At 38.2% G+C, this 27217-nt stretch overlaps 1 protein-coding gene across 1 annotated transcript in view; it reads right to left on the reverse strand.

Annotated features, from left to right (window-relative positions):
• Positions 1-9363: 9363 nt before the first annotated feature.
• VIPR2 (vasoactive intestinal peptide receptor 2) overlaps positions 9364-27217 on the reverse strand; it is a 53050-nt gene continuing 35196 nt past the window's right edge. Inside the window, exons 7-13 of the mRNA XM_062621510.1 lie at positions 25233-25383; positions 24259-24319; positions 22873-22942; positions 19892-19983; positions 16564-16693; positions 16436-16477; positions 9364-14735 (exon numbers count right to left, since the gene is read on the reverse strand). Of these exons, the coding sequence (XP_062477494.1) occupies positions 14562-14735; positions 16436-16477; positions 16564-16693; positions 19892-19983; positions 22873-22942; positions 24259-24319; positions 25233-25383 (720 nt within the window). The 3' untranslated portion in view covers positions 9364-14561. The remainder of the gene's footprint in view (positions 14736-16435; positions 16478-16563; positions 16694-19891; positions 19984-22872; positions 22943-24258; positions 24320-25232; positions 25384-27217) is intronic.

Raw genomic sequence — 27217 nt, forward strand, 5'->3', positions numbered from 1 at the left:
GAAAGGGAATAGATGGTGTTATGCTTTGACTTAGTACACCTTAATTGTAATCCTGCAACATACTGATCTAAAAACTCAGAAATGTCTGTTATTGAAGTTTCTGTGTTCTCACTTCCTTATCAGTGTCAAGCCAGCTGGTCTGCTGGTAAATTTGAGGCTTGTCTCCAAGCATATTTTCATCAAAAGTTCCTAAATCCACCCCAAAATCATACACTTAATCTATCTTCCGTTGTTTTTTTTTGTTTTTTTTTATTATGACTTATTTTCTTTGGGTGGTGGGAGGTGGGGAGGAAGGCTATTTCAGAGTACAAGATGATACTCAAAACAAGTCAAGTCTAAAGAAAGCTGAATTCATAGCTAAATAGCAGGGCTGTGATTCAGAAGGTCTGGATTCTATCCTGGACTGCCACAGACTTCCTGTATGATGTAAGAATATCTGAAATATTCAGTTTTCCTCCTAGGAAGAATGTGATTAGTTCTATCAAGCTAATAAAAAAAGAGTATTTATTAACTGATACTTTTGAAACACTTTCACACACTTCTGTGAGACAGTGTAGAGCTGCAAAAGATTAATATAAATTATATTTCATCACTCTGCATAGCAGGGTGTCTACACCTGGAACTTATTCTGCTTTTTGGTAGGAGTCTAAATTATTCATGCACTGCAGATTTTTAACATGAAGTATTAGTATAATCTTATCTTTCATTTGATAAAAACTATTTTCCTTGATTTCTTTCTTCATCATTCATTCTTCAGTTCTTTCTATTGAAGCTACTAAAATTTCCATGTGTTCATACTTTTCCTATTGCTCTTACTCTACTCAACTTGTAGTTCCTCTGACAGGCCACAGGTAGGATTTTATACCATTCTCACACATGGGCACAGGGTGACCGTTCTGGTTTAAGCAGCCTCTGGCCCCACTTTCCCACTCCCGTTCCTTTGTCTACACTAACTGTCAGTGCGCCAAATTCAGCATTTGCAGGGCAGCATGGTGAAGCAGAGACAGGAATTGCTCAACTCTAAAAATAACCATATTTTCAGGGTGATTTGCCTTTGAGATAGATATGCACAAAGACAGAATCATGCCTTTGCAAAGGTATCAAAGAGGTCAGATTGATTAGCAGTGCACGTCATGTCTGTGCTGAAGTACTGTGGTTCCCTTCCCTTGCCTGCTGGACCAGGAACTTGAAAAGATGATAGTCCTGCACCAGCTATCTGCTGCTGTTTTCCAGGAGAGAGACAGAAACCAAACCTTGGCTCTCAATCACACTCCAGTGAAGATGGTCTAACAAATAATGTGAACTGACAGTCCCTGCAGCACAGTAAACAAAACAGTTTGATTGCTTAATTAACTGCCTGATCACAGTCTTGTCCCCTTTCCAACAAAACCAGTTCAATTGCCCTTTCCAGCTCCATACAGAAGTAAGCTGCTCCTTTCACAAAATCACTCAGAGCTGGCAATACATGGGCATGCTACATTATTTAAATTCTGGATGTCACCCTCAGAAATAAATACTGTCAGCTGAAACCCACAAATACTGCCAATATGGCCATGATTTATTCATGAATGGAATGGGATATGAATGCAATGAGGTCCTAAACACTATGTATTAGGGAAAGGGATATTAGTCAAATTAAGTAGCTTTGTTCCAGTTTCACCACCTGTGATATCGTCTTTAGATCTTTTTACAGCCTCACAGGGAGAAAACAGCTTTGAATCTGACAAAAAAATGTGCTTTGAAAATTATTCATATGATGACACAAAAGGTTTTGCTGGAGCATTTTCGAAAGGACATGACAGATGAAAACAGAAATATGTGAACAGAAGTATAAAATGTGTAATATTACACAATTTCAAGGATAAATTATTCCTTATTGGAAGAACTATTGTAAGGTGTTCCCTTGCAACAGGAAGAAACAAGCAACAGAAAAATGGAGACTTTTGTCTGAGTAAAGTGAGACTTTCTAGCTTGCTTGAGCACATGAAAATTCTGGCTTTTGGCTCCTGCCCTTAAAGAGGGAGAAAAGCAAGGGAATATAAGGAGAAGTCGCTGCTTTGGGCAGTCTTGAATCTCATCATACCATCACAAAGTTAATTCCACCTTAACTGAAACTGGAATGAAAACAGCCAAGGAAGGCTTTTGTTATCAAATACATTCTAGTGATATTTTGCAATTTTATCTGTTCTTGCAAATCTGCAGGGTTTATGAAACAGCAAAATCTGAGAAATTTGATGTGTGATGAAGCTTTTGTTCTTCTGGTGTGGAAATCTTGAAAAAAAAGCAGTGGTACATCAGAGCTTCTTCAGCTCTGCATAAGCAGCCTGGAAATTGCTATCTAGAGGCTGGGAAGGGGAAGAAACATCTTCCAGTCACCAGCAGTAGCAAGAAAACCTCTTGGTGTGCAGCAAAACAGCATGGAGCAAGACAGCAATATGTGAGCCCAGAGGCTAGAAGCCAATAAGGAAATGCAATGTCTTAGTTTGGAAATTTTAGACTACAGCAAGCATTGTCTTATATAGCACAGAAACATTGCCCTTAGAAAATGCAGTGGTCAGCTCAACAACCACAGCTGAAAAGAAAGTTACACTTTAGAAAGTACAGTCTGCAGTAGGGTAGGAGTGGAAAAGAAAAAATAAAACAGCACTGGGGGAGTGTTATGGAACAGTTCTTAGTAATTAGCTATGATAAAAGCCATCTTGATGTAAGCAACTCCCATGATATTCTCAAGCTACACATCAGATCCATGATTAACAGTCACCTCAGTACTTGAAACACCATGTCAGGAGTTAAAATAGATATTTGCAAGAAGATATCTGAAATAATAAACAGAAATCTTGAGCAAAGATAGCAAGAATTTCTGATGTAGGAGCCAGAGACCCACTGGAACCCACAAGTGGGAGGTCATCCTGCAAGCTTAGAGCTGTCTCCACTGCTGCCCAAGGACCCCAGATGATATTACTGTCCCTTAAAATCACCCTATGAAATAAATCAACTAAAGCCTTCAGAAGAGATCCCTTAACAGTGGTGGAGCTGATCCAAGCCGCCCCTTATGCTCTTCTAGTGGGGTGACAATTTATGTCAATACCAAGATCACTAGGAGGGAGTTCCAAACCCCTCTGCGGGAGGCTCTGATCATATCTCCTTGGCTCTGCCTATGGTTATGGGTGCTCAAGGCTCTTTCCTGCAGCAGGTTGACATGCTCTGGTCTTCCAACCCTCTGCCTTGGCACTTGCCCTTTTTGCTTAATGTTCCTGTTTCAGTTCCCTGCCCTGAGGGATCTCATGACTGTCTCATGTCAGCTGTAGCTCTGATCTTGTTTTCCTCTTGCATTCTGAACATGTATCCAGAGACAATAATAAGGTGCAGACTGATGACAGCAAACAAGTTATGTCTCTATAAATTAAAAGGAAATATGTACCACATCATAAAGTATTCACAATATTGCAAAGGAAGAAACTGTATCCTGGGGAAATGCAAAAGATGAGCTACAAACAGATGCTGTAAGATGAGTAAGTATTAGTAACAGATTCTTAAGATCATATATAATTTACATAATTGAAACCATGAAGCATAAGCATGGAAGAACAAGCACTGTTCCTCTAAACTTTGTTTATGATCAGCAAAACCCCAGAACAGCTCTTTAAGATCTGCTGATGTTTTAGGACCAGAATATAGGCTCGAAACTTGAAATGTACTCAGCAAGATATTTGAATGGGCATCAGAGAATGTTCCTTTGCTGGAGATGGGCACGTATTCCTTGCTGGTACCATGCTGTCACTTCTACACCCCTGGCAGCAACAGTAGAGCAGTAGTTGAAAATGTGAATATTTAAAGCATAAAACTTCATGGTAAATAGATATCCAGATGCTTTTTGTTGCTTTTGGGGTTTTTTGGTGGTTTTGTGTTTTTATTGGAGAAACTGAACTAAGATACATTGCAGAAGACTAATTTTAGAGCAGCAATTATTTTCCTGCCAGGAACTGCTATGATACCAGGTCATCTGTGGATCCCACTTGAGGAAGGGCTGTACACAAAACATAGGACTTTTAACAGCCACAGCCTTATTGAATTTCTGCCTTGGAAGGTTGTTTTGTCCCTGTTGCTGAGGAACATGAAGAACAGATTGAATGAATATGCCAGGAATAGCCGAGACATAGCTGAGGCTGGACTAGGCAATAGGTTACGTTGCCAGAATTTGACTCTGCGTGCCTGAAATTATGGCTTTACAAAGGTAGATGGCAAACTTTAAGTTGGATTAATAAAGAAAAAAAATGTTAACTATTTGCAAGTACAATCCGAAAGGCAAATTAATAAGCCATTATAAAAACCTGGCATTCTGCTTAGCTGGTTTTGAGCTATGCTTTGACAGGTAGTAGCCCGCTGGCTGCAGGAATTGTACCATTAGAGAATCATTTGCAATTAAACAGGTACAAACTGGACACTAGTGAAAGGCTGAAAGTCAATATTACTGTGTTTTGGTTTGGGAGAATGGAAGAATAAAACCATGCTGGGTCCAGAAAAAAAATCTCTGATAAAGTGGAAATACTTCAAGCCATATGAAAGTCTAGAGAATGTTATTTTTCCAATACTGACTTTGGCTTTGGGAATCACAGCAAACATAATCCATCAGCTGACATAGTTAATACCACAGTGTTTAAGTTTGGTAATGAGACCAAGAATCATGATTTATATTAAATGCGTCCCAGATGTATTACCTTCTTTGCTTATTGGTGTAAAAATGCTTTCTTGGTCTGGTGGATTGAAAGGCTTTTGCCTTTTCTATCTCTAAAGATGAATCACTGTTTCCCAATTCTGTTTTTTACTCCAAAAAGTTTTCATTCTGTCATACTTAGAAAGCCAAAAAAAAAAAAGGCCTTCATGTCACCAAAAATATGTAAAATTTCTGTTTAGGAGGACAGAAATGTAGACAATTGGTTGATAGGTAGATTGTACCCGATTACCTGAAGTTTTCAGACTGTATAATGTAGCTGCAAACTGCTCAGGGTTTATATGCAGTGCAATATTTCTCATAATTTAGGTTCTAGTTTCATACATAAATAATAGAAAGTTTTCTGAAAGACCATTCATAGTTCCCAATGAAAACAGTCGACAAGTAGTGACTGACTCAAATGAGATCTTCAGCGAAGCACCTGACTTCCTACCTCAACCCTTTTCCACCCATCTCATACTACATGGGGCCCCTCAAATTAATCTTCCCTTCACTCTTCACCTTCCTGAAGTAAAATCTGATTTCCTCAAAGAACCTACTTTTGACCCCATTTTATTCCCCAACTTCACATCTTTTTTTTCTGCATGTTTTTCTTTTAATTTATCATTTTGAGTTAATCTCAATTTTTAAAACGTACTAGGCAGCAAGTTAATTGTGAAGGTCAGAAGCCCCTTTCCACTATATGAGCTAACCAAATACTTTAGTACCCACATTGTCCAAAGAAACCACTATTTTTTAAACCTGATGACACATTGCATGAGGAAAATGAAAACCACTCAAAAACATTGCCAAATGCTGAGATGAATAATTACAACTCAGAGGAAATAAACTATTCAGCCCAGACATTTGGAGAACATACATAGAAGTATGGTTGTACTATTCATGGATCAGTATATGAATAGGTAATTGGAAGAACTTTTCTAGTCTAGGGATGAATACAGAGTACAATAGAGGGAGAAGATAAACTAAAAATCTCTTTAAAGTACTCCTATTTTCTTCCAAAGTATCTACATCAACAGCAGTTTCTGTTCTTCCAGGCACAATGCAACCATATCAGATAAATATACAGCTGAAACAAATGACTGAAATAGCCTTAATAGAGAGTTTTATGGTAGCAATTGACAAGAGATCAAAACCTAATGATTTTTGTGATTCCATTAGGTGTTTAAACTCTCAGATTTGAAAAAGTTTGTAACTTTTTTCTAAGTTTTCCTATTTCTGTCCAAAACGTTTGACATATTAATACAGTTAAGATCCCATAGTCTTATGGCAGTGTAGGAAGTGTAAGTGCATGGGTCCTGAGGTCTAATCCCCTGCTCGTTTAGACTCATACCAGTATTACTCCCTCTAAGTCATATAAACAGGAATCTAAAAGTGGAATTTTCCTTAGATGCCATGAGGCTTTTTTAAAACCTCACCCCGCTGGTGATTATAAACAGCTTTCTGACTTCCAGCCTCAGTTTATGCACTGCCAGTCAATATTTGACTTTTGTATGGAAATCTGCATAGGTAGCAGAACCATAAAAATCTCCTTCTGCTAACATTCGTGCAACCAAGAACAGTTGTTACTTAACATTAATCCTTTTGAAAAAAACCTTCCCCTTCCTCATTAGGCTGTTTCAAAACATCACTATCCATTCAATATCTCACTGCAGTGAAGCTAGACACAGTTGTAAAGTAGATGTCTTCCTACTGAATGTCATGGGAGTGGGGCAATAAAACTAGTGATCACGTGGTTTAAATTAAGATTCAGATTTCATCAGCAGCTGAAAGATGGGAAAACCTGAGCACATCTGTAGCACAACCCTGTCAGACTGCAATGAGAGGGAAATGTGTGTGTCATGGCAGCAGCACTGCCAGAGCTTGCTGAACTCACTGTGGAACATGGCTCTCTTTCTGCAGTCCCTTGCAGGCATCCCTGGTGCAGATCCCTACTGCAACCCCCCATTACAGCAGGACATGAGATATCCCAGAGGCAGGATCAGTGCTTGGGCTTGCATTTTTGGCTTTGCATTCAGCCAAAAAGAGGATAGAGGATTTATAAATAGAACACTTAACTGAGGTGTTTAAAGCTAGGTAGAAATAAACTGGGCCTCGATGACAAAAACCCAGTGTTGCCTCTGTCTTCTGAGCAGGTGCCAGCTCATATTTGAGGCATGAGGACAAGTAACCAGAGCTATAACCCGAGCAGTGTTTATGCTGGACTTCTAAAGGATTTTTTTAAAAAACATAATAACAATATTAATTCCATATATTATAAGACAAAATGGTACCTTCAATTGTCTAAATTGATAAATTATTGTCTTAATCCAAGAAATAGGATGTTAGGGTCTTTACAGGCAAAATGAAAATGATTCTTTAAAGATGTTGGGTATTTGAGGGAAATGGTATTTTTCTTCATGTTTTTATTGTTAAGTAGTAAGGTCAAGTTAAGTCTTTCTTAAAACAGGACACATGGTTTGGGTACTTATCTGAATAACAGAAGCTAGAATGTGCAGGAATGATTAAATTGTCCAATTCATCACCAGGCTAAGACACAATCATCCTCTGCAACACAATTTTCTATATTACTTACATTATATTTTAATTTTCAAATTGCTCCTCATGAATACAGCTCTGTATAACAAAATGTCCCCTAGTAGTCAGGATTCATTATTAATTATGCTGTTATAATCTTGCTTTCTGATTTCTTCATTATTTGTAGAGTAGTTTTTCATATCCTATGGAGACAGGCAGCCAAAGCCCAAGGCGCTAATTAAGAGCAGGTGAAGAATGTAAGCAGGAAACCAGGGATAAGCAGCAGCTGAGGGCTATTGCTAAATAAAGCCTTTCTGAACAGATAATTTCACAGTTTAACCGGATTGTGTTGAGAAGCAGTCTCAATTACAAAGGCATCAGCTCAGAAAAAAGGGCTTCAACATAAAGCACAGCTCTTCATTTTAATTTCTTTTGTCCTCCAAATCCAATACTCATATTTAGCCGAATATCCCAGAGCACTGACTATATTCTATGGGATTACTAGAAAAATATGTATTTTTCCTATGTGAAAAATCTATAACTAGTTTGATACAACATATACTTACTTATTAAATGGTTTGATACAATCGTTCAACCTAAATTACGTGTCAGCTAGCTCACAATATATCCCAGCCTATGGTGTTAATACGAAGATATTAAAATACAGCCAATTATAAAAAACAGAACTTAATTAAAAAAAGTGTTTTATTTTATTCAGTTGGACACGTGGGGTCTGATTATTTGGAACTTTGTATTAACTCAGTACCATTGCAGTGTCCAAGATTCCTTGGCAATCCTTTGCAATCTCGTTGTAAAGTGGAATAACTTCTTTCCTGCTATGGAGCCACTGCAGTAAAAGCCACCCCCAAACTCCACTGACAATGCAAAATTGCAGGGCAGCTACACCCAGACTCTGCCTTTCTACAGCAGACTACAGCTTGTGGTATGGACTGAGGGTTTTCCTGAACGCAGGCCCACCCAGTTCCTCCCTGTGGTCTGTGTAAATCCCATTTTAGATTGTCACCGTCACCTAAAGGCTGACCTCAGCCTGGCTACAAGCTAATGGAACTGGAATTGGGAGCTAGACTAGGATTTGGCTTATGCACTGGCAAGGGAAAATGGCCTATAAAAGCAACCTTGTTCTACAATCCATACACAAACTTACATGCATGCAGTTTGCAATACCTTTTCTTTTGCTGTCTGGTGCAGTTCTTTGGTTCAGCTCTCTGTCAGAGAGGAGGAGAAAGCAGTCAGGCTTTCTGGCTCTTTCACCATCCCAGGCACCATTCTTCTTTACCTTTTCAAATGTCCCAGTTAGAAGCCTCTCGTTACAATCAGACATAACTAATTGTGCAGCATTCAAGCCTGGCTGCAGGCCAGTGGCTACAAGCACAGAGCTAAGAAACTCCTGCAGCTGATACTGCTGAGCATAACCATGCAGAAGTTGCAATAGAAGTGTTTGCTGAGTACAGGCTCCCTCACTCTCTCCCCTCACCAATACTTTATGCTTTTATTCTGTGGTCATCCGTTACTCTACCTACAGGAGTTTGTCAGCACTAGTAGTGTTAACATTTTCCAGAATTTTTGTAAGGGATCTATTTTTGTAGGGATCATCAGCCCTAAAGCAACCCACCTGCAGACATGAAGGTGATCTGATTGTGGGGCTACCCAATTAGCAATCAGGAGAGAGGACAAGCCTATGGGTGAGGACACTGATGTGCTTTGCAGTCACATAATTGATTGCAAAAGGATTCAGACTGATAGGCAGAGCTAATACAGGCACACACATAAGATGGGAGAGGATGAGAGCTTAGGTTTCTCAAAGGGTCAGAAGACCCCTGTTGGTGATGTAGCTTCTGTGATGCATAGAGATATGTACAGCAGGGGATGTGACAGACAGCAAAACAGCACTCCATCCTTTGTCCCTGCGTGGTATTGCTGCCAGGGAGATATGCTGCCCCATCAGGTGCCGCCTCCTCCTCCACGTGTGCTCACCTCCCTCACTGCGCCCCCCCCAGCAACCCACCACTGCCAGTCTTGCTTTGGTGTGTCTCTCCCCTGTGCCCATTCCCATGGGAGAAGCAGCCTCAGCATTTGTTTGAAACATAACAGAATTTCTGTGCAAAACTTTTAAAATTTTTATTCTCTGATTTCTCTTCAGTCTATTATGGGTGTTATTAACTACTATTATGACTAACAGCATAAAGATGTAAACATTTGTTCACAGCTTTATATATAACATATCTCAGAGAAGGCTGTTAGGTATGTGACAGTAAAAACTGAAAACAGAAAAGAACAAAAGAGCAAAACCAGAAGTATACCGAATTACAGTATGAAATCTATTTACACACATTAATCTATACAACATCATGGTCTGTACACGTTGTAAAAAATAATCACATTCATTTACATATTCTTTAACTTTTATCATACTTGACAGATAAAAAGTTATCGACGAAGATGAAAAAAGCATTTCAAAGCAATACTCATACTAATGTGCCAGGAAAAAAAAGCTGCAGGTTATCATAAACTTACTAGAGTGCTCTGGGAAATAAAAGGGGTTGGGACATTTTAATCACTGGTTTATCTGACAATGGAAATGTTACTGACTTAGATTTAACTACTTACTGTTATTGGGTGGAACCAGGTTCAACACAAGGTGGTTAAACCATATCAAGAAAACCTGCTTTTAACTGTCATCCTGCTGTACTCTGTAACATACATGTTAGAACACCTTTTTGTTGTTATTTTTTTTCATCAACAGAATAGCACTGCGTACTGACTTCTGCCATTTGGTTATGTCAGGGTTGTACTGACAGCCAGCAGCTTATATAGGCACTCATGGTAACGTGAAGGTACTTATGTTAGTAAAAGTATTTCCTGTATCACTATGCACAAACAGTAATTGCTTGGACAATACCCCTTATATACATAGCAGCGTTCTCTGCAGGTTACTTGTCGTTCTTCCTTTTTCTTAGTCATATTTGATGCTTGATTCTTCATTAGAGATGTCTGAAAAAGATCTGTATTAAGTGAATTTAGACTTTGTTCACATTTGCTTTGCTGAAATAGACAAATTCACAGTCAACAGAGGATGATTTTAGAACTCATAAAATAGGAGACAAATAACGCAAGTGAGTCATCAGTCTTTACACATGCAGTGTGAGATATTTGCTTGGCAATGCCTTATTTCATAAAGCTGTTCCAGACAGATTCTCTGGTTTGCTGAGGGTCTGTGCCTGTTGCTTTCCCCTTCATCATGTCAAAGGCAAAGGGAGCCTGCCTGGGGTGAATCAGGACATGAAGTAGGTGCTACAGAGTGAAGCAGGCTGCCTCCAGCTTGACTGGAGAAGGCTTTTTGTAATGCCTTTCACCTCCAATTAGTTACCACTGCTACAGTACAGTTTCAACATATGCTTAAACTGGGTAGTTCCTCAGCTGGGTACCTGCAGCACCCATCACCATGCGTTTCAGGTGCAACTGTTGGAATCTCATGCACTCCAGGATAGACTGCATGGAGTTCTCACTTACATACGTCAAATTCTTAAACTTTCATGAAAGCCAGCACTCTGGCTAAATGGGCACTCTCCATATTCCTAAGGTTATTTTGCAAAGCACATTAATGCACCTGACCCAGACACCAAGGCCAACATGTTATAGAAAGGTATAAGTTTATATGGCAAAAACCATGTTAGCAATAATCCTATTGCATGACACCTGACAGTTCCTGGTCAGTGAAAAGGACTGTGTTAAGTCCAAGACTTCAAAGGTATGACTAGCTGAGCTGCAAATGGGAGTAAGAAATACGGTCAGTGGTGTATGCATTTCTTTGCTTCTTTTGGTTGAAGGTATTATGAGTGGAGTGGACACAGAAGAGAATCAAGAAGAATATCCGAGAAAATGCCTTGCTACCAGAATTTGAAATATTTGTCATTAGTTTCTCAGAGAGGAAATCAAAACATGATTTAAAGAGTAATTTTCAAAAGACTTCACATAAAGAAAATTTTTGGTAGTCTAAAGCAGTTTGTTTTACCATATGGCTCCTCTGCAAAAGACAAAAAGCAAAACACCTAACCCAAAGCAAGAAAAAATTGTTGGAAGCTGAAGCCAGGCAGACCAAAATGGAACATAAGGCTACTGGTTTTGTCAGAGAAGGCAGTCAGCCAAGGGAAGCCCTTCCAAATGAACTGAGGAATCCTCCATTGCCTGCACTTTTGAATCACCCTACACATTTCTCAGAGAGTAACTTTGGCCAATACAGGTTACCTGGCTCAAAAAGGAGTATCTGGGTAATATTAGCCAGATAATCAAACATCAAATCTTTTCTGTAGAGATTCCTCTTACTTAATTCATCTTACTTAATTTGAGTAAGAAATGTAAGTACTAGCCAGCCACCCTGGGTTCATTTTATAGTAAGTATAGAGAAAAAGGATGTTTCAGCTTACCTACCTTAGATGCCCAGCTGAACCTGGGACAAATCATCTTCAACTAGTGCCTGTGTCCCTAGGATGACTATGGAAGGCACTGAAAAAGAGTCTTTAGCTCAGAGACAGACATTTAGCTTTTAGATACTGAAACCAGGGCAGATGAATTTTACCTGAGCTTATTGAGCACTTAGCAGAAATGGACTCTGCAGCAAAAAATTTAAGCCAGCACTCACTATATATTTATATTTTAATCATGGTTAGTGACTGGAGAGTAATCTATGTCTCTCAGACACTGGCAGCAGGTAATGCTGACAGAATCACTCAGAATGAATGGTGATGCCCTGGCTGATGCAACTTTGTTGTCTTTAATGTCATTACTCCCTATGCAAAAAGTAGAATCCAGTTCAAATTCATATGCGTCCTGTTAACAGAAACCGCTGTTTCATTGAAACTTAAGATGCAGTTTCTTATTTAAGCTTTTCTGGTTTATAATACAGAAATCATTAAAATGCAATTTTCTCCATGCTCACCTAATTAGAGCAAAGATAGTTTTCTCTAGGATACAATGAATTATAAACAATTGGTGATGCATCATGCAGACAGACTGATGGAACTGATTGCTTGTAATCTCTGTTTCTAGACTATTATTCTGTTTGTGTGCCAACTCACTCAAAGAACTTCCTTTGAACATAAAGATGAGTATGCTTGAATTCGTGTCAAGCATGCCTTTCTACCCAAGAAACCTGGGGAAAAAAGTACATTCTACATGTCTCGTCTCAGGGAGCCGAGCAGTCCCAATGCCACTTCAGACAAAGAAGCACAGATGTCTTTAATTTAGGTATAGGAGCAGCCCCCAAAGCTCTGACATGTCTTCATATACCTGCAGTTAAAACTTTGTTGATAAGAGTGTTCAGAGATCCAGAAAAAAGAATAAAGTTTAGCAGTGGTTTCTGAGTCTAAAGCCTTTGGGAATATACTTAAATACATGTATGTATCTTTAAATCTTTAGTCCCCATGGGACTGTCACTGGATAGCCTACTCCACTTCAGAATCTCATAGTTACTTCACCAAGTGACAGCAGAAAACACTCTGAGTGACTGGAGGTGATTAATAGCTTCTTTAAAGTCAAATTTGGCAAAGTAACAATTCATCAAGTGATCATTGTTTAACACAAATGATATCTACTACAAAAAGGCTGGTGTCATATAACATTTACAATGTTACTCATTCTGTAGTACTCATGTGAACCATGGGACCTTTTCTATCTTTGCTCTGACATGACTTTGTATTAATCCAGGGTAATGCCACTAAAATAAATAGTGTTTGACAGATAAAAATCTAAATTAAATCAGACCGAGAGGTGTATGGACAGTTTGATGGCTGCCAACAATATTCCCAGTACTGGTGATATTTTCAAGAATGTACATGCCTGTCAAGACATGCCTTTGCTCCTGTTCTTCCTTCCACCTGGCAGTATCAAGGACCTTGGGTTCTGCTAGCTCCATACAATCTGTTACGAGAAGTATGAGGGCAATTGCTTTTACGGATCAGTGGAACTCATGCAAATATATATTATTCCCACTTGCTATTAAAAGTGGACATAGTTAAATATGACATGGAAACTAAACATCATTTGGTTTATTTCTTTTAGAGTGCAAATGTCCTGTGCATATTTGTAAGAATCTGTCAGTTTGTCAGTTCAATGTCTTTTGGGTTTTTTTTACAAAGTGGCTACATAAGAGGCTTGGCCTTGTTGAGAATTCCTTCTATTTATGCCTTTTATGGTAATTTTTAGGGATTCTAATTTTTTTTTTTTTTCCTGGAGTCATGGTCAGGGCTATGTTTTAAATCAGCTCAGATAAATACAGAATAGAATTAAGATAAAATACTTTACATTATTCCTTAAATGGGAGCTGTAACTTTACTGCAATATTCCTTGGTTTAGCTGCCAAGTATGTGGTTCTAAAGACATATTTAAAAGAAAATATTACATAAAAATATATTTTCAATGGGTAATATGCTATCCAAAGTTGTTTATCCTATGCTTGACTGCTGTAGCAATAAACCGTCTCTTCAGAAAATTGCTTAATAAAAGATCAACACAAATCTCTGATTTTAAAAAGAAGAGAAAAACTGGTCATTGCAACAGCACTACTGGAAAATGGTGATGTTTTAATCAAAACTATTACAGTAGCCTTTTCTGACTGCGAAGCTAGCCCTACTGTCTGCATCTAAACAGAAAACCAGGCACTTTTGAAAGGAACAATAGGATTGAAATCAAACTCTGTGGAAAGTCATTACACAATTAGCCTGGGTTTTTCTTTTTGAAAAGCCTGCCTTTTTGTGCCTGTATACATAATGTTCATTATTTCCTGGATTAGCACACTAAACACCTAGTGTGGTTAATCATAATCTTACATTTCTTTGTTTTTATTCTGTTTTCCATAATTGGGAAAGAATTTCCTAATCCTTAAGGAAATAAATGTTTCCTTAAGTATAAATAAAGTGTAAGAAATTTTCTTGCTTCCCATCTTAACCTTTTCAGCATGTACCAAAGTAGTCTACATTGAACAGCATATGTTCAATGGCAGAAATGTTGAAGGGTAAAGGGACCATTATAGTAAATGAGTTTTTGAACAGTTATGGCTAGTAAACAGCAAGAGAACATTAGAATTAATACAAATACCATTCAAAAAAACCCCAGAAAGCATCCATGAGGCAGGTGTCTCTGTTATTAACTGGTTGGCTGCACAAACCAATTTCCCACATGCCAACATGTTGAAAAGCAAAGCACTAAACTGTACATTTTCTAAAGTATCACATCAAGCTGCATAATGAATGATATATCTCACAGTGTCTCATGATTTGGGGGGGACCTAGCTTATTTATATCATGGTGGTCTCTGTCTGCATAAATGAGTGAGCCCTTGAATTCCGGTGGAGCTGAGAAATGCTTTCTGATCCATTCCGAGAAATCGAGGAGCTGTGGAGTCTGTAATCTCTGCCTGCTGTCTGCTTCCAGCACAAACTCCGCCATTTTCTCTTCAGCTCCCCTTGCACCTGTGTTAAAAGAAAATGCACAAGATGAGCTGAAAATGTTTTTTACGGGAGGAACTTTTCTACGTTTACTGGCCTCAAATAGGGACCTCTAGGAGTAGAATCATGGAATGGTTTGGGTTGGGACTTTTGAGTATCACCTAGTCCCAGGCCCACTGCCATGGGCAGAGACACCTTGCACTAGATCAGGTTGCTCAAAGCCCCATGCAACCTGGCCTTGAACACTGCCAGGGATGGGGCATCCACAGCTTCTCTGGGCAACCTGTTTCAGTGTCTCACCACCTTCACAGTGAAGAATTTCTTCAAAGTATCTAATCTAAATCTACCCTTTTTCAGTTTTAAACCGTTTCCCCTTGTCCTGTCACCACATGCCCTACCAAGAAGTCTTTCTTCATCTTCCTTATAATGCCTCCATTTTATACTGAAAGGCGGCAATAAGTTCTCCTGAAAGCATTCTCTTCTTCAGGCTAAATAACCACAACTCTCTCAGTCTTTCTTCATAGGAGAGGTGTTCCAGCCTTCTGATAATTTTTGTGGCCCTCCTTTGGACTCACTCTTAACAGGTCTGTGTCATTCTCATACTGAGGGCAAGCACCTCGCTCAGCCTCCTGGAGACACTTCTTCTGACATAGGATACAACTGGCTTTCTCAGCTGCAGGAACACATTGGCAGCTCTTGTCCCATTTTTCATCCCCCAGTATCCCCAAATTCTCCTCTGCAGGGCTGCTCTCAATCCATTCATCCTCCAGTCTATACTGATACTTGGGACTGCCCTAGCCCAGGTGTGGGACCTTGCATTCGGCCTTGTTTAACTTCATGAGGTTCACAGGGGCCTGCTCCTCAAGCCTGTCAATGCCCCCTCTGGATGGCATCCCTTCCCTCTAGAGTATCAAATGAGTTTTTATGAAGATTACAAAACTTTTTATGAAGATACACAAAGACTGTGTCTATGCTGTCTGTGAGGAGATGCCCCAAGGCTACTCTCATGATCCATTCCGTATCACTTGTGCTGCAACATTAGCTTTTGGTATCTAGCTATTAATCACATATACTTAAAGCTTAGAATCAAATGATCAGCTGAAAATCAGGCATGTCATGAATTTCAAAGACCAGAATAGCACTCATGAGAGCTGAATGTCAATTCCCTGTGCAAGGGAACCTTGATGTAAGGCATCTTCTTCAGGCAGATGCCTCCCATGAGACACAGCATACTGTTTAAGGTATATTCTACTTTAAAAAGTGGCTGAAATCAAAAGGAATTATATGTATCCTCTTGAGATTAAGAAAGCTGCTACATGCTAAGCAGAAAATCTGCTGCCACTCTGGGGGTTAGATTCTGTCAGAAGATTACCCCTAAATACTTACTAAATGGTGCTTCAAGTCCTGGACAAACTTAGAGGCTTGTTGTACCTCACTTGCGCAACCGACATTGCTTGTAACAGAGCTAGAATTAGATCATGCTAAATAACAGAAGATGCACTTACTAACACCTTGATTTACAAGGAATTAGATTTCAAACAGCTCTAACTCTTTACCCCAATTCACTAATTTCTCCTGTAGTGCAGAAACTACCACATATATATTATATAAATAGTAATGCAAGTATCTAAGCCAGCTTTATGTATCAGATTAGAATTATAGGGGAATTCATACATTTACTGATAGCAATATTTAACATCCTCAGTAGGAAAGATGAGACTTACTTCACTGTTCAAAAAACAATACAGGACTGCAACAATCAACCCCTGGAAAGAGACAATATTCCTCTGTTAGCAGGCAGCACCAACGTAGGTCAATCAAACCCCTTTTGAATAAAAGCTTTAAAATTTACCTGAAAAGATCCCAAACACAACTCAAAGATTATTTTATAATAATTGGAACTGCGGTCAGGAAATAGAGCAAACACTGTGTAGTGAACTCCAAATAATGGAATAAGCAACAACGTGGATTTTGCAAGTCTCCTGGGTAAATAAAAGAGAAAAAGCTGGAGTTTAATGATAAGCTCTTGTTTTACTATGATAAGAATCCAATGCAATGTTATTTACATAAACCTCGCATAACTTCAGATTTATAAACAGTCTTAGTAAGAGTCATTTAATGCAAACTGTTTTCCTTTCAGGCTTGCTATACAATTAGCCTTATAGTAACCTCATAAATTAATGTGTGCAATTTCATATTATACTTGATGTTGCTAAATTTCACTCTTCCAAAAGCCAGTAAAAGGCTTCAGGGCCTCTCTAACCCAAAAAAACCTTTTTCAGGTGCCCTCTGTACAACAGCAGGGTGTAGGACATACCCTCTGTTCTGTCTCTCTGATAGACATCCAGTTGCTAGCCTGATTTCATAGCATGGTTTTTGGAGTTTGGGTTTCACCGCATTATTCCATTGCTTTATTCAACAAAGTGTCAGAAGCAGATATCTCAAGGTACTTTTTACCTTGCATAAAGGGTATGGAGTGGAAAGAAATAATTCCTTCCTGCACAGTCATGCTGACAAATCCTCTTGTATGTAAAGAAAAAGCTCTCTTTCGAAATTAATTGATGTTATTTTCCTTCAAATGTGCAGCTGAATGGTTAGTATGTACACTACACACACACGGTTTGCAAACAGTACCTAGGAAATGTGATCCAGAACAATCTTAACTGTGAGATTTTCATAAGCAATTTCAGATTTACCCTCAAATGCTAAAATCTCGTAACTCCAGTGATTGTATTGGGCATATACCATTAACTAATTTTTAATGATGTCAATTACATAATACATTTTAGCACAAGACACTACTGAAGGAAGGAGAACTTTAAATTATGAAGCAGAGCAGGTCTGACAAACTGCCTGTGAAACCACTGAAATGATGAATTGCTAATTATCCCTCATCTGTCACTTATTTCAATCCAACAAGATCAGTTTTATATATTATTCAGGTCCAGTCATGCATGATTATGTGTCTCCAGTATCAGATAAAATTCAAGAAGTTATAATGTTGAGTCCCTTAATTCATTGCTGTCTTGATTCAACAATGAAAGGATGCTGTTGTGAATTCACCTATTTTAACAGAAAATAAAGGTATGTGTCATTTTTCATGGCCTTCCTTTCTTCATAATGTCCAAGAGGCTGCATCTGTTTATGTGGAAATAATATATGGAAATAATACATACATTCTGACAGCAAAGAAGTTTCTCAAGAATAGTAAACCCCTCACATCTAAAGGTGTTACCAGGAAGTGGGACAAATAGGATTTCTTTAGCATAAGAAATGCATTAACAACTGGATGAGATAAGGATGGCAGCAAATTTCCTGGTTTCCCAAATGAAATAGAAAACTGAATTTAAATTTGAACTTAACCTTACCCATTGCAAAAGCAAACTGAGCAACAAAAAGGATGGAACCAGGTACAAGCAAGTGGACAGAGGAAGGGAAGAAAAATGGCGATTTGCATTCGTATTCATTTTAGACTCATATTTCACTTTTAGTTCTTGGTTTAATATTTTTTTTGTCTAGCTGATGTCACTTGCTCTATACTGCACTTCCATTTTAGTGAAGGAAAGGGACATAAAAATTAGCCTTGTTCTTCTCTGTATTTTAGAAAATGCATTTGCATTTTGAAAAAGGAGCTTTCCAGACCTTTAATTTGCTCTGTAAATGCAGTATTTCTTGAGGAGGTTAATCTACTGTTCCCATGGGTATCAGCTAAAGACCATCCAATCCAAACTTAATCAGGCAATCAAATGCTAAAAGCAAAATATTCACAGGGCTGAATAATGAAGGACAAGGTTGCTATTAATGAACAATTTATACTATGAAGTGCTACAGTAAACTGTGGAAAATGACGGGACTGATAGGAAGGGAATGCCTCATTTTCATAGACTACATAAATACCCAATGGAAGCAGAAAAGTTCCTGTCACGAGAATTTGAGGGGATGTCCTGTCCATAGGTCAGTCATAGTGCTAAATAAAAATCTGGCAACTGCATAATTTTATCTAGGTTGATCTGTTTCTGCCATGTGTTTAGATAATCCAAGTAGCAAACAGAAAAAAGGACCCTTGCAGCTCTATGAAGCGAAGCCTCCTGTCAATCTAGTCATGTCACCTTTTCCATGGTGCATCAGAATTCTGAACTTTTTCCATCAAATGTGTCATGTCATTTACAAAACACAAAGTCCTCGTTCTCTTGGATTTAAAGATACACTTTACTTCAGCACACCATGTTTTATCTGCTCTTAGGATAGGAATTCAGTATTTTTTAAATGAAGAAAAGATGTTATCCAGGAGCACATTTTCAAATGCCACTTGCATGGGATTGAATTTTCAGTGTTCATGTTAGGTTTTATCATTGAAATATCATATTAATATCCTGGAGTGTCAAACTCAGTGTCTGAGCTTTAAAACGGGACCTAATACAACAGAGACTTCATTCAGAATTACAGTATCCAGCAGCTATTATAATAAACAACAATAAACGATACAGAAATATAATAAAGAACAAATCCAATTTTAGCAATGTATTTAAATTGCCCCTATTCCTTGATACTAAAGCTGTGGAAACAATGTTAAGATTTGATGGTCAAACCAAAACCAAAAGGAGAAAGCCTAAACAGAAAAGAAGTTGTAAAAAATCAGAAGTCCTTGCTTTCCTCCAGAAAAATAAAGATGTTATTTTAAATCAACATAAAATGTTATATTTCATTTTTTACTGTTTGGAAACAATGTATCTTATTTCCAACTCTTAAAATGTATGCAAATATTACAACAAAAGTATTTTAGAAATGAAAAGTTAAAAAAAAAATGCTTTTAGGGGGTTAAAGCAAAGAGGCTTAGATCTTGAAACTTTTGTTAGGTTGAACTGACATATTTACACATTAAAAGATATTACTCCGTATTTTCTGCGTCAGCATATTCATTCATTGATTAAAATCAAATTCAAGAGTGCCTTGTTGGTCTTCATGAAACTGCCTATTTTTCATTGAATTTAGTGTCTCACAAAATTATGTAAATCTCTATTTCAGCATAGTGACAAGATCTTTATTAAACCACAACTGAAAGTATTTCTGAATTAAATGTCATTACAGTATCACAGCAATTGTTGGTAGCAGGTTTCAACAGAGGAAATCTTACAGATATTATTTTGGTTCTGTATATAATATCTGAAAATATGACTCACTTGTACTGTGACTGGTCATTTCCTCCAACATCTGGAGATCGTAACTTCTGCAGTAAGATTCTTATAATACTAATGAAAAGTATAAAATTCACCTGCAAAGAAAACAAATATAATGGTGATTTCTTACTTCCTCACTCAATGTGCAGCACAAAGAAATGCCTATCAAAGCAGACATATCAACTCAGCAGTGGATGTTGTGTGCCTCCTGTCAGAACACATCAAGTCCTACACTATCAAATCTATTGTCTGTTTTCTGCCTCACTAGGTTTGCTACGTTCGGCACACCTCTGCATGACCACCATTTCTAGTCTGCCTGGCAAAAGCCTTTGAAAGCCCTAGCTGTTAGAATTGCCCTCCTTCCAAAATCTCAGCTGAAGGCAGGTTTCCTAGAAGGACGGGACACTGGATGTGATTTAGTGCAATCAAGCATTGTCCTGAATTCTCATGAGGATTCACAACCAGAAGCCCAAAGGAAAATGTGAGTCCTGTACACAATGTTGATCTTCTATTGCCACCTTGACATTTAATATTCTCTGTCTGGCAGTGTTCATGGCCAGGCTGGATGGGGTTTTGAGAAACCTGGTCTAGTGGGAGGTGTCCGGCCGGAGGCAGGGGGATTGGAACTGGATGAGCGTTAAAGTCCCTTCCAACCCAAACCATTCTATTATTCTATCATTCTGTGAACTGAAGCCATGCCCACTCTGAAGAGTCACCTCAGAACTTGCTCTCACAACACTGTTTACTGTTGGGTAATAACCTTACAGGAAGTGTGATCTTCTAAGCAGTGAAACTTTGGAGTTAACACAGAAATCAATGGAAGAGAGTGAATATGGCATGAAGACTAAGCAGACTTCTTCTTAAATCTGATGTGGTTAAACCACTATTCCTTAAAAACCTTTTCTTGATTTCCGCTGTCTTTCGAAAGTATGTTTATGGCATCATCCTTGCAATCAGGCTCTATTGCACTCTTCTTTTCTTCACTCTTCTTCCTCCTCTTGAAGATTTTTGGTATCAGCCACACCCAGAGCTTGCTTTCATGCCATTACATAAGACTGTCAATCAGAGTTCTCAGCTTAGTTGTTCTGCTCTCCTTTATTTTCCTGAAATTCAGATTCTTTCAGCGTTTTCCTATGTTCACCCCATTGACTACTTACACAGATGTCCTTCCTACTGCTCAAGCCATTTGTGATTGCTGGTCACCCTTGTCACCATTCTCTTTGAATCTTCCAGTCTTCCTACACTGTCGAGCAGACTGAAGGCACTGTGTGAATGAGTATGAGGAAGCTACATCATACTTGTATTGAGAAAAATCATGACTCTCACAACACCTATCCAAACAGCTTGCAATGATCTATTTCCTTTGCTGTGTTTTTCACCCAATTTTACATGACATTTCATTAGCTCCTCTTGCTCTGTGAATGCATGCTGTGCAAAGTTGCCACAATGAACATGCTGGTTGTAGCCTGATATGCTTCAACAAGGCGCATTACTTAAAAGGGTGAGTATCACTGCTTTTATAACTCCCTTTCACAGATTAACTTCCCAAATGCAAATTGTAGTTGATAAGCAGCTGCAAAATCATCTAGTCAGAGAAGGAAGTGGCTTCACACACTATACACTGCATAATCACTTGGCGATCCTTAGTTGTTCTCAACCCTAAAACATGCTGTTTAAGAGAAGAAACATATCTGCAAGGAGACAGCATATGCTAAGCATGTGCACCCAGCAACCCAAAAAAGGTCATTTGCAAAATATGTTTAACACAGTGGACTTTTGCTGACTGACCAGTACTCCATTTTCTTAGCTCAAAATTCATTTCCCAGTCTTTGCTAAGATCCAGCAGCAATTCAAGTCTGTCAATAAGCACTTGGATAACTTCTGATAACTTCTAGGACTTTGGAGAAGCACTGCTTTCTGGCACATGAAGTCTCAGCTGTCTACTATGTAGCTGTTTAAACTGAACATCCAGAGAACAGACTTTCATCTTTGTGTAAACATCACGTAGTTTGTTTTACTTTCATCTTTCAGCACATTTTCTTCACTCTAGACTATACCCCATTCTCCATCTCCTTTGAGGTAAACTTTTTCTCTTCATGGTGTATTTCTGTTGCATGCCCATTTCTTCATATCATAAGGTATCTTTTCCATGAGTCCTTATGTCATTTCACACGTAGGCCTATTCTGCTTTCTCTTTAAACACTGTAGAATTCATTCTGATGAAGATGATAAGAAGTTCTCTCAAAATGATTTTCAGCTGGCACAGAATGAAATGCAAGCCCAAGCATAATGTGCACTCTTGAAATCCTGTGTAACCTAATAATGCCCTATTTTTTTCTGATAAAAATGTTAAAAATAAAGCAAGTGTGTATTAATTTGCACTGTGACTGTTTTCAGAAATGGGCATATAACCAGAGTATATTATGCCCAAAGTAAATTAAACAATCATCACAGTGAACAGGAATTTTATTTTGCTACTCCAGTAATTCTAATGAAAGCCACATAAGAAAAGCCCCAAGAAGCATTCTCAAATGCTATTCTTTTGCAAATACTTCATGTTCAATATATATTTCAGTAGGCTACCAATTAAAGGAAGATATACATAGGCATAGCTTTTTTTATGGCTACAATAATATCGGATTCTCAATTGCAGGACTGTCTACGCACAAAATCAAATTTACAATTCACTGAAGTATAATTAGATTTTTGCACACATCCCTCCCCCTCCAGCTAATAAACAAGAGAGATGTTAAAGAAAGAACAACATACAAATAAAAGCAACTGCTCATTTAATTGGAGGCAGATAAATTCTGAAGGCAACAAATTTTAATGGCCTTGGCATCTGTTTAACATTTCTCCTACAGCACAATTTCTTTTCATTAAAACAGAATTCTTGCCCATCTGTAGTGAAGTGATAGAATAATGGCTATATGCACTGCACAATGCTGAACTGATCTATAATTCATGCTTCAAAGTTTACTTACTATAATAGAAATTAAAATTGGTATTCGTATAACCCACCAGGGACCACCATGCTCATTTGTATCCCAGCAACTATAGAAAGAAAAGAGGGAAAATGATGTTGACATTAATATCATCTGGCAAGCAAGACCTGTAAGGAGAAGAATTTCTTATATACAAGTCAAAACATACTAAAATAATGCTTGTTCTATCCTAGAATTTGGCATTCAATCTTTTTCTGATTTTATTTCCCTGGTTTTAATGTGTATTCTAATAAGCTAAAACATCAGGCACACTATACTGTAGCATTAAAAATCATGGAGTACACTGGCCTTTAGGGGAACCAAGCTCAGTTTCACTTTGTGTAAGGACACTTTTCCAAAAAGCACTTAATAATCAGCCTCTGGCTAGTAGGAAGATCTAAATCGACTGACACATAGATACAATTAAAATGACATAATTCCTGGTGGGATATTTAGGTTAAAGATGGCTGGAGCTGGTTTAGAAAAATGAGAGATTGAACCTGAAACTTTGTCTGAAAAATGGAAAATTTAATTTTCACTGTGGGCTCAGCACTTTTCATCCAAATGCTCTCAGAATAAGTGCTTTGAAAGATTAATCTTAAGCAAGTGCAATATCCTTCAGAGTTCCTCTAACTGTGACCATACTGACAAAGGAAAAAAGGAGTTAGTCTTCAGTTTACATGATAAAGGTCTTGCAAAGAAAAGTTAGAAATTATATAGGACTTGACTGTTCACTTTAATTACAGAATCAATTGAAAAACATTAGTCAGGTTGAAAAAAGGAGTGTGAAAACTATTTGTCCCACCAGCTAGGAATGCTCTCCCATGCCTCAGGGCCAGCAGGAGCATCAAGTCTCTTCTTCCTACAAAATTCTCATCTCAGTTCCACTTCCCATGCCAGAAGCCATGCCTACCTCTAGTTAGTCATGGTTTTACCTGACTTTGTGCATCTTACACATGTTTACATCACACTGCTTCACTTCTGGGAATGTAGTTTAGATATACACTAAGTTATCCAGAGTTGCTAGTTAGCAAATAGGAATGCCCCGCACCTTACTGCACTGTATTACAGCACTGAACCCAAGGACCCCACTGCCATTTTAAGTATTATCATGACTTCCAAAGCAGATAGCTTTAAATGTGGGCCTCAAGGGGCAACATTAGTCATAACCTATCTCTTCCCTCTCCTGCCCCTAGAGTTTTTCAAATAAACAGCAAGCATAAGCAAAATGTCGAAGAGCTCCTAAACACCTGTCCCTTTACTGCCATTTCTGTGCTCGTCCCCTTCAGAACAGCAAACTGCCTTTGAGTAAACACCACCATACCCAAGGCAAGGGTTGTACTGGTGCAGTTGGAGGTTTTAAGATTTCTTTACCCCACAACTTACCCAGTGTCCTCTAAAATAATTCGTGTCACTGTCCACGTAATAATGAATATGGTAGGAATTCCTGGAAAATTCCAATGAGGTTTAGAGGAGGATCACAAAAATGTAAGTCCACAAAACCAACAAACCAAACAAAAAAAAACAAACCCAAAACCAGTTCAGCCTACTAGTAAATTATTTCCCAAATATACATCATATAGTAAACAGTTTAGTGACTGGAAGGAGAAGCCCATCTGATGCTATGTGATGTAAGCAATGTATTACAAAGACTGCAGGTTTCTTTCTTACAAAAATGCAGCCATAATGACTAATACACAAAGAACATGCCTTTCTTATGCATCTTTCAAGCTGTCAGGATGACCTACAGAGAGGTAGATACAAGTTATACATTCCCAACACACTTCCAAGGGCTACGACATAAACCCCAAGCGTAAATCATTTCATAAGGAACAATTTCCATACACTAGTTTATTCCCATTTCCCAGCAATACCTAAATGTTTTTATGACCACCTATTACTGGAAACTTTAAAGTGCTCCATATAAATATCATTTCTCTTTCTGGAAATGAAAGGAATACATGTATTTAAAACCACTCGGACAATATTACTGGGCTTTTCAAAAAGGCAAATGTCATAACATAGCCTGTGGCTGTGCAGCTAAACTTTCTACTTCCTCCCAAAGTAGGACAGCCTGAGTGGTACGTTTTGAAGTGGCAGTCCTTGCACCATCCTATATCCTGAACAAGCCCTAATCTTCGTGCTGATTGGCAGAAGAGCCATGCCAAGGAGCAAGCTAGCAGTTATGCCTCAGCAGTTTTGTGCCCACTCTCTCCCACGGTACAACGGCTGTAACCTATGGTGGAAATGAACTGAGTGTGAGTCATCCAACAGAAATGGTGTGATTACCTTGGTATGAAATACTGAACCTGACTAACATATTCATACAGAGAAAAGAATCCCATTGGTTCAGTTCTTACCCCATCCAATCAGCAGGTAGATTGTGAAATGCCTGTTGGGGGAGAATATCAGCACAAGGAGGATGTGAAGGTAAAGTCCTTCAACTAAGAGCCAGTAAAAGTTTGCCATAACACCATACTGAAAAAACACCAAAATAGCCTTGCAGCCCACCTGCAATAAGAGAATAGGGATCAAAGTTGTTGCAGGTTAAGATGCTATGTTATTCTGTTATATAGCCTATAGATCTTAACTCGCCGTGTAATACTAGTAACCCAAGTCCAGTAGAAATATTTTTCTTCAGTCAAGCAAATTGAGAATTGTAAATGTGACTGTATTTATAAAAAAGAAATGAATAATAAAAAAATATTTAGATGGCTCTTATATCAAATTCACTCAGAAAATTTGAAAACTTCATAGCATAAATATTGTAAAAGGTGACAGTTATCAATAAATGCAATAGTTAATGAATGGCTATTATATTAAATGATCATCTGCTAAGTGGCTAATAAATATATTAAAATTCCAGCTGGCTTCCTAACATAGTAAAACTTAACAAAGAAACTGCTTTATGAATTTTTCAAGGCTAAATGGGAAATTGAGTGAAAAATATAACTTTACATGATGAATACGTAGACTTAGAAGAAAAAGTTGAATGGACTTCAAAAAATTATGTTTTCCCTTTAGAAAATGCTTTAATGTTTCTTAATTAACAAAACACATAAGCATGTATCAGAAAATGAGGTCCCAATATACTTATAGTCTGTGTGCTGCCCTTCAGAATTAATTTTGAGATGTCTGTGCTGACGATGTTCCACAGTGCTGGCTGCTGTTACTTTGTACTTTCCAGCAGGACTTTGAGATGTGAGAATTGAACATAATGTTTCTGCTGAGACTAAGCTGTGAAATGTGATGATATGATGAATTTAACAGACTAAACAATATGGACTAAATAAAACTTGTAGTTTCTGCCTGCTTTACTCCCTTCCCCATTTTAAATCCCCTTCATGCCTCCACTGTTTCCATTAAAGTTCCAAGTACGCCAAATACCCAAGTAGGTAACTTACTCTTTTAGTGATTGATTCCTCTTTCTAAATATAGGTGTCTATTATAAAGTGAGATGCCCTCAAGCACTCCAGTCACCAGCTGCTAAGCCAGAAGGGCATAGACCTTGAGATACTTCTTTGTATCCATCAGCCTCTTCTGGTGTCTCAGATATATCTCAGTGCATCTCAAGTTATAATACGTGCCTATACATATGCCTGTGTAGATGCCTATATCGCCAACTAAGAGCCCAAAGGCTTCGATTAATTTTAGCTGCGTAATTTTAGCTGCCTACAAAAGTAACTAGCCAACTAGCTCCTGATCAGCTTGCGAAGAGAGACAGGCATGTCCAGAGAAAGTCTTGAAGCAGACGAGATAAACTGTTCAGTGAGAAAGACATAAACCCAGAGAAACAGTCATCTCAGTCTGTAAGACTAATCTTACTTCTGGATTCTGTATCCATTGAAGGGATATCCATTGCAGACCAGTAATGGGCCAGAATATTTAACAAGGAGAAAATAAAACATTTCAAAATGCAAGCTGAAATTTGCTTTTATGCTTATGATTACTTACCACCAGATTTCCTTTCCATTGGCTAATTTTTCACGGACCTAAGAACTTTTGATTACCCTTGGCAGTCTGCCTACTAACTACTTTGCCTTCCTTGGGTCTACTAACTCAGAGCCTATCTGTCTTCATTAGAAATATCCCAGATTACAAATTCTTACATACGGCTGGGTAGTCACTGCTAAGAACTTTATACTTTGGGACAATATGGTTCCACTGATACAGAAATATCTACCTTCCACTTTTTTCTCACAAGCTTAAACTACAGTAAATTAAACTCAGAAGGTATTCAGCAGTATTTGCAAGATTCTTCACACTTTTCACTGAAACAATGGAGGCAGAAAATGCAGAATATCATATAGTGATCAGTCTTTTAACAGCAAGACTTAAGATTTTT

The sequence above is a fragment of the Pezoporus occidentalis genome, unplaced genomic scaffold, assembly GCF_034315485.1.
Source record: "Pezoporus occidentalis ecotype Australia unplaced genomic scaffold, CSIRO_AGI_Poc_V1 ctg23, whole genome shotgun sequence".
Lineage (NCBI taxonomy): Eukaryota > Metazoa > Chordata > Aves > Psittaciformes > Psittacidae > Pezoporus > Pezoporus occidentalis.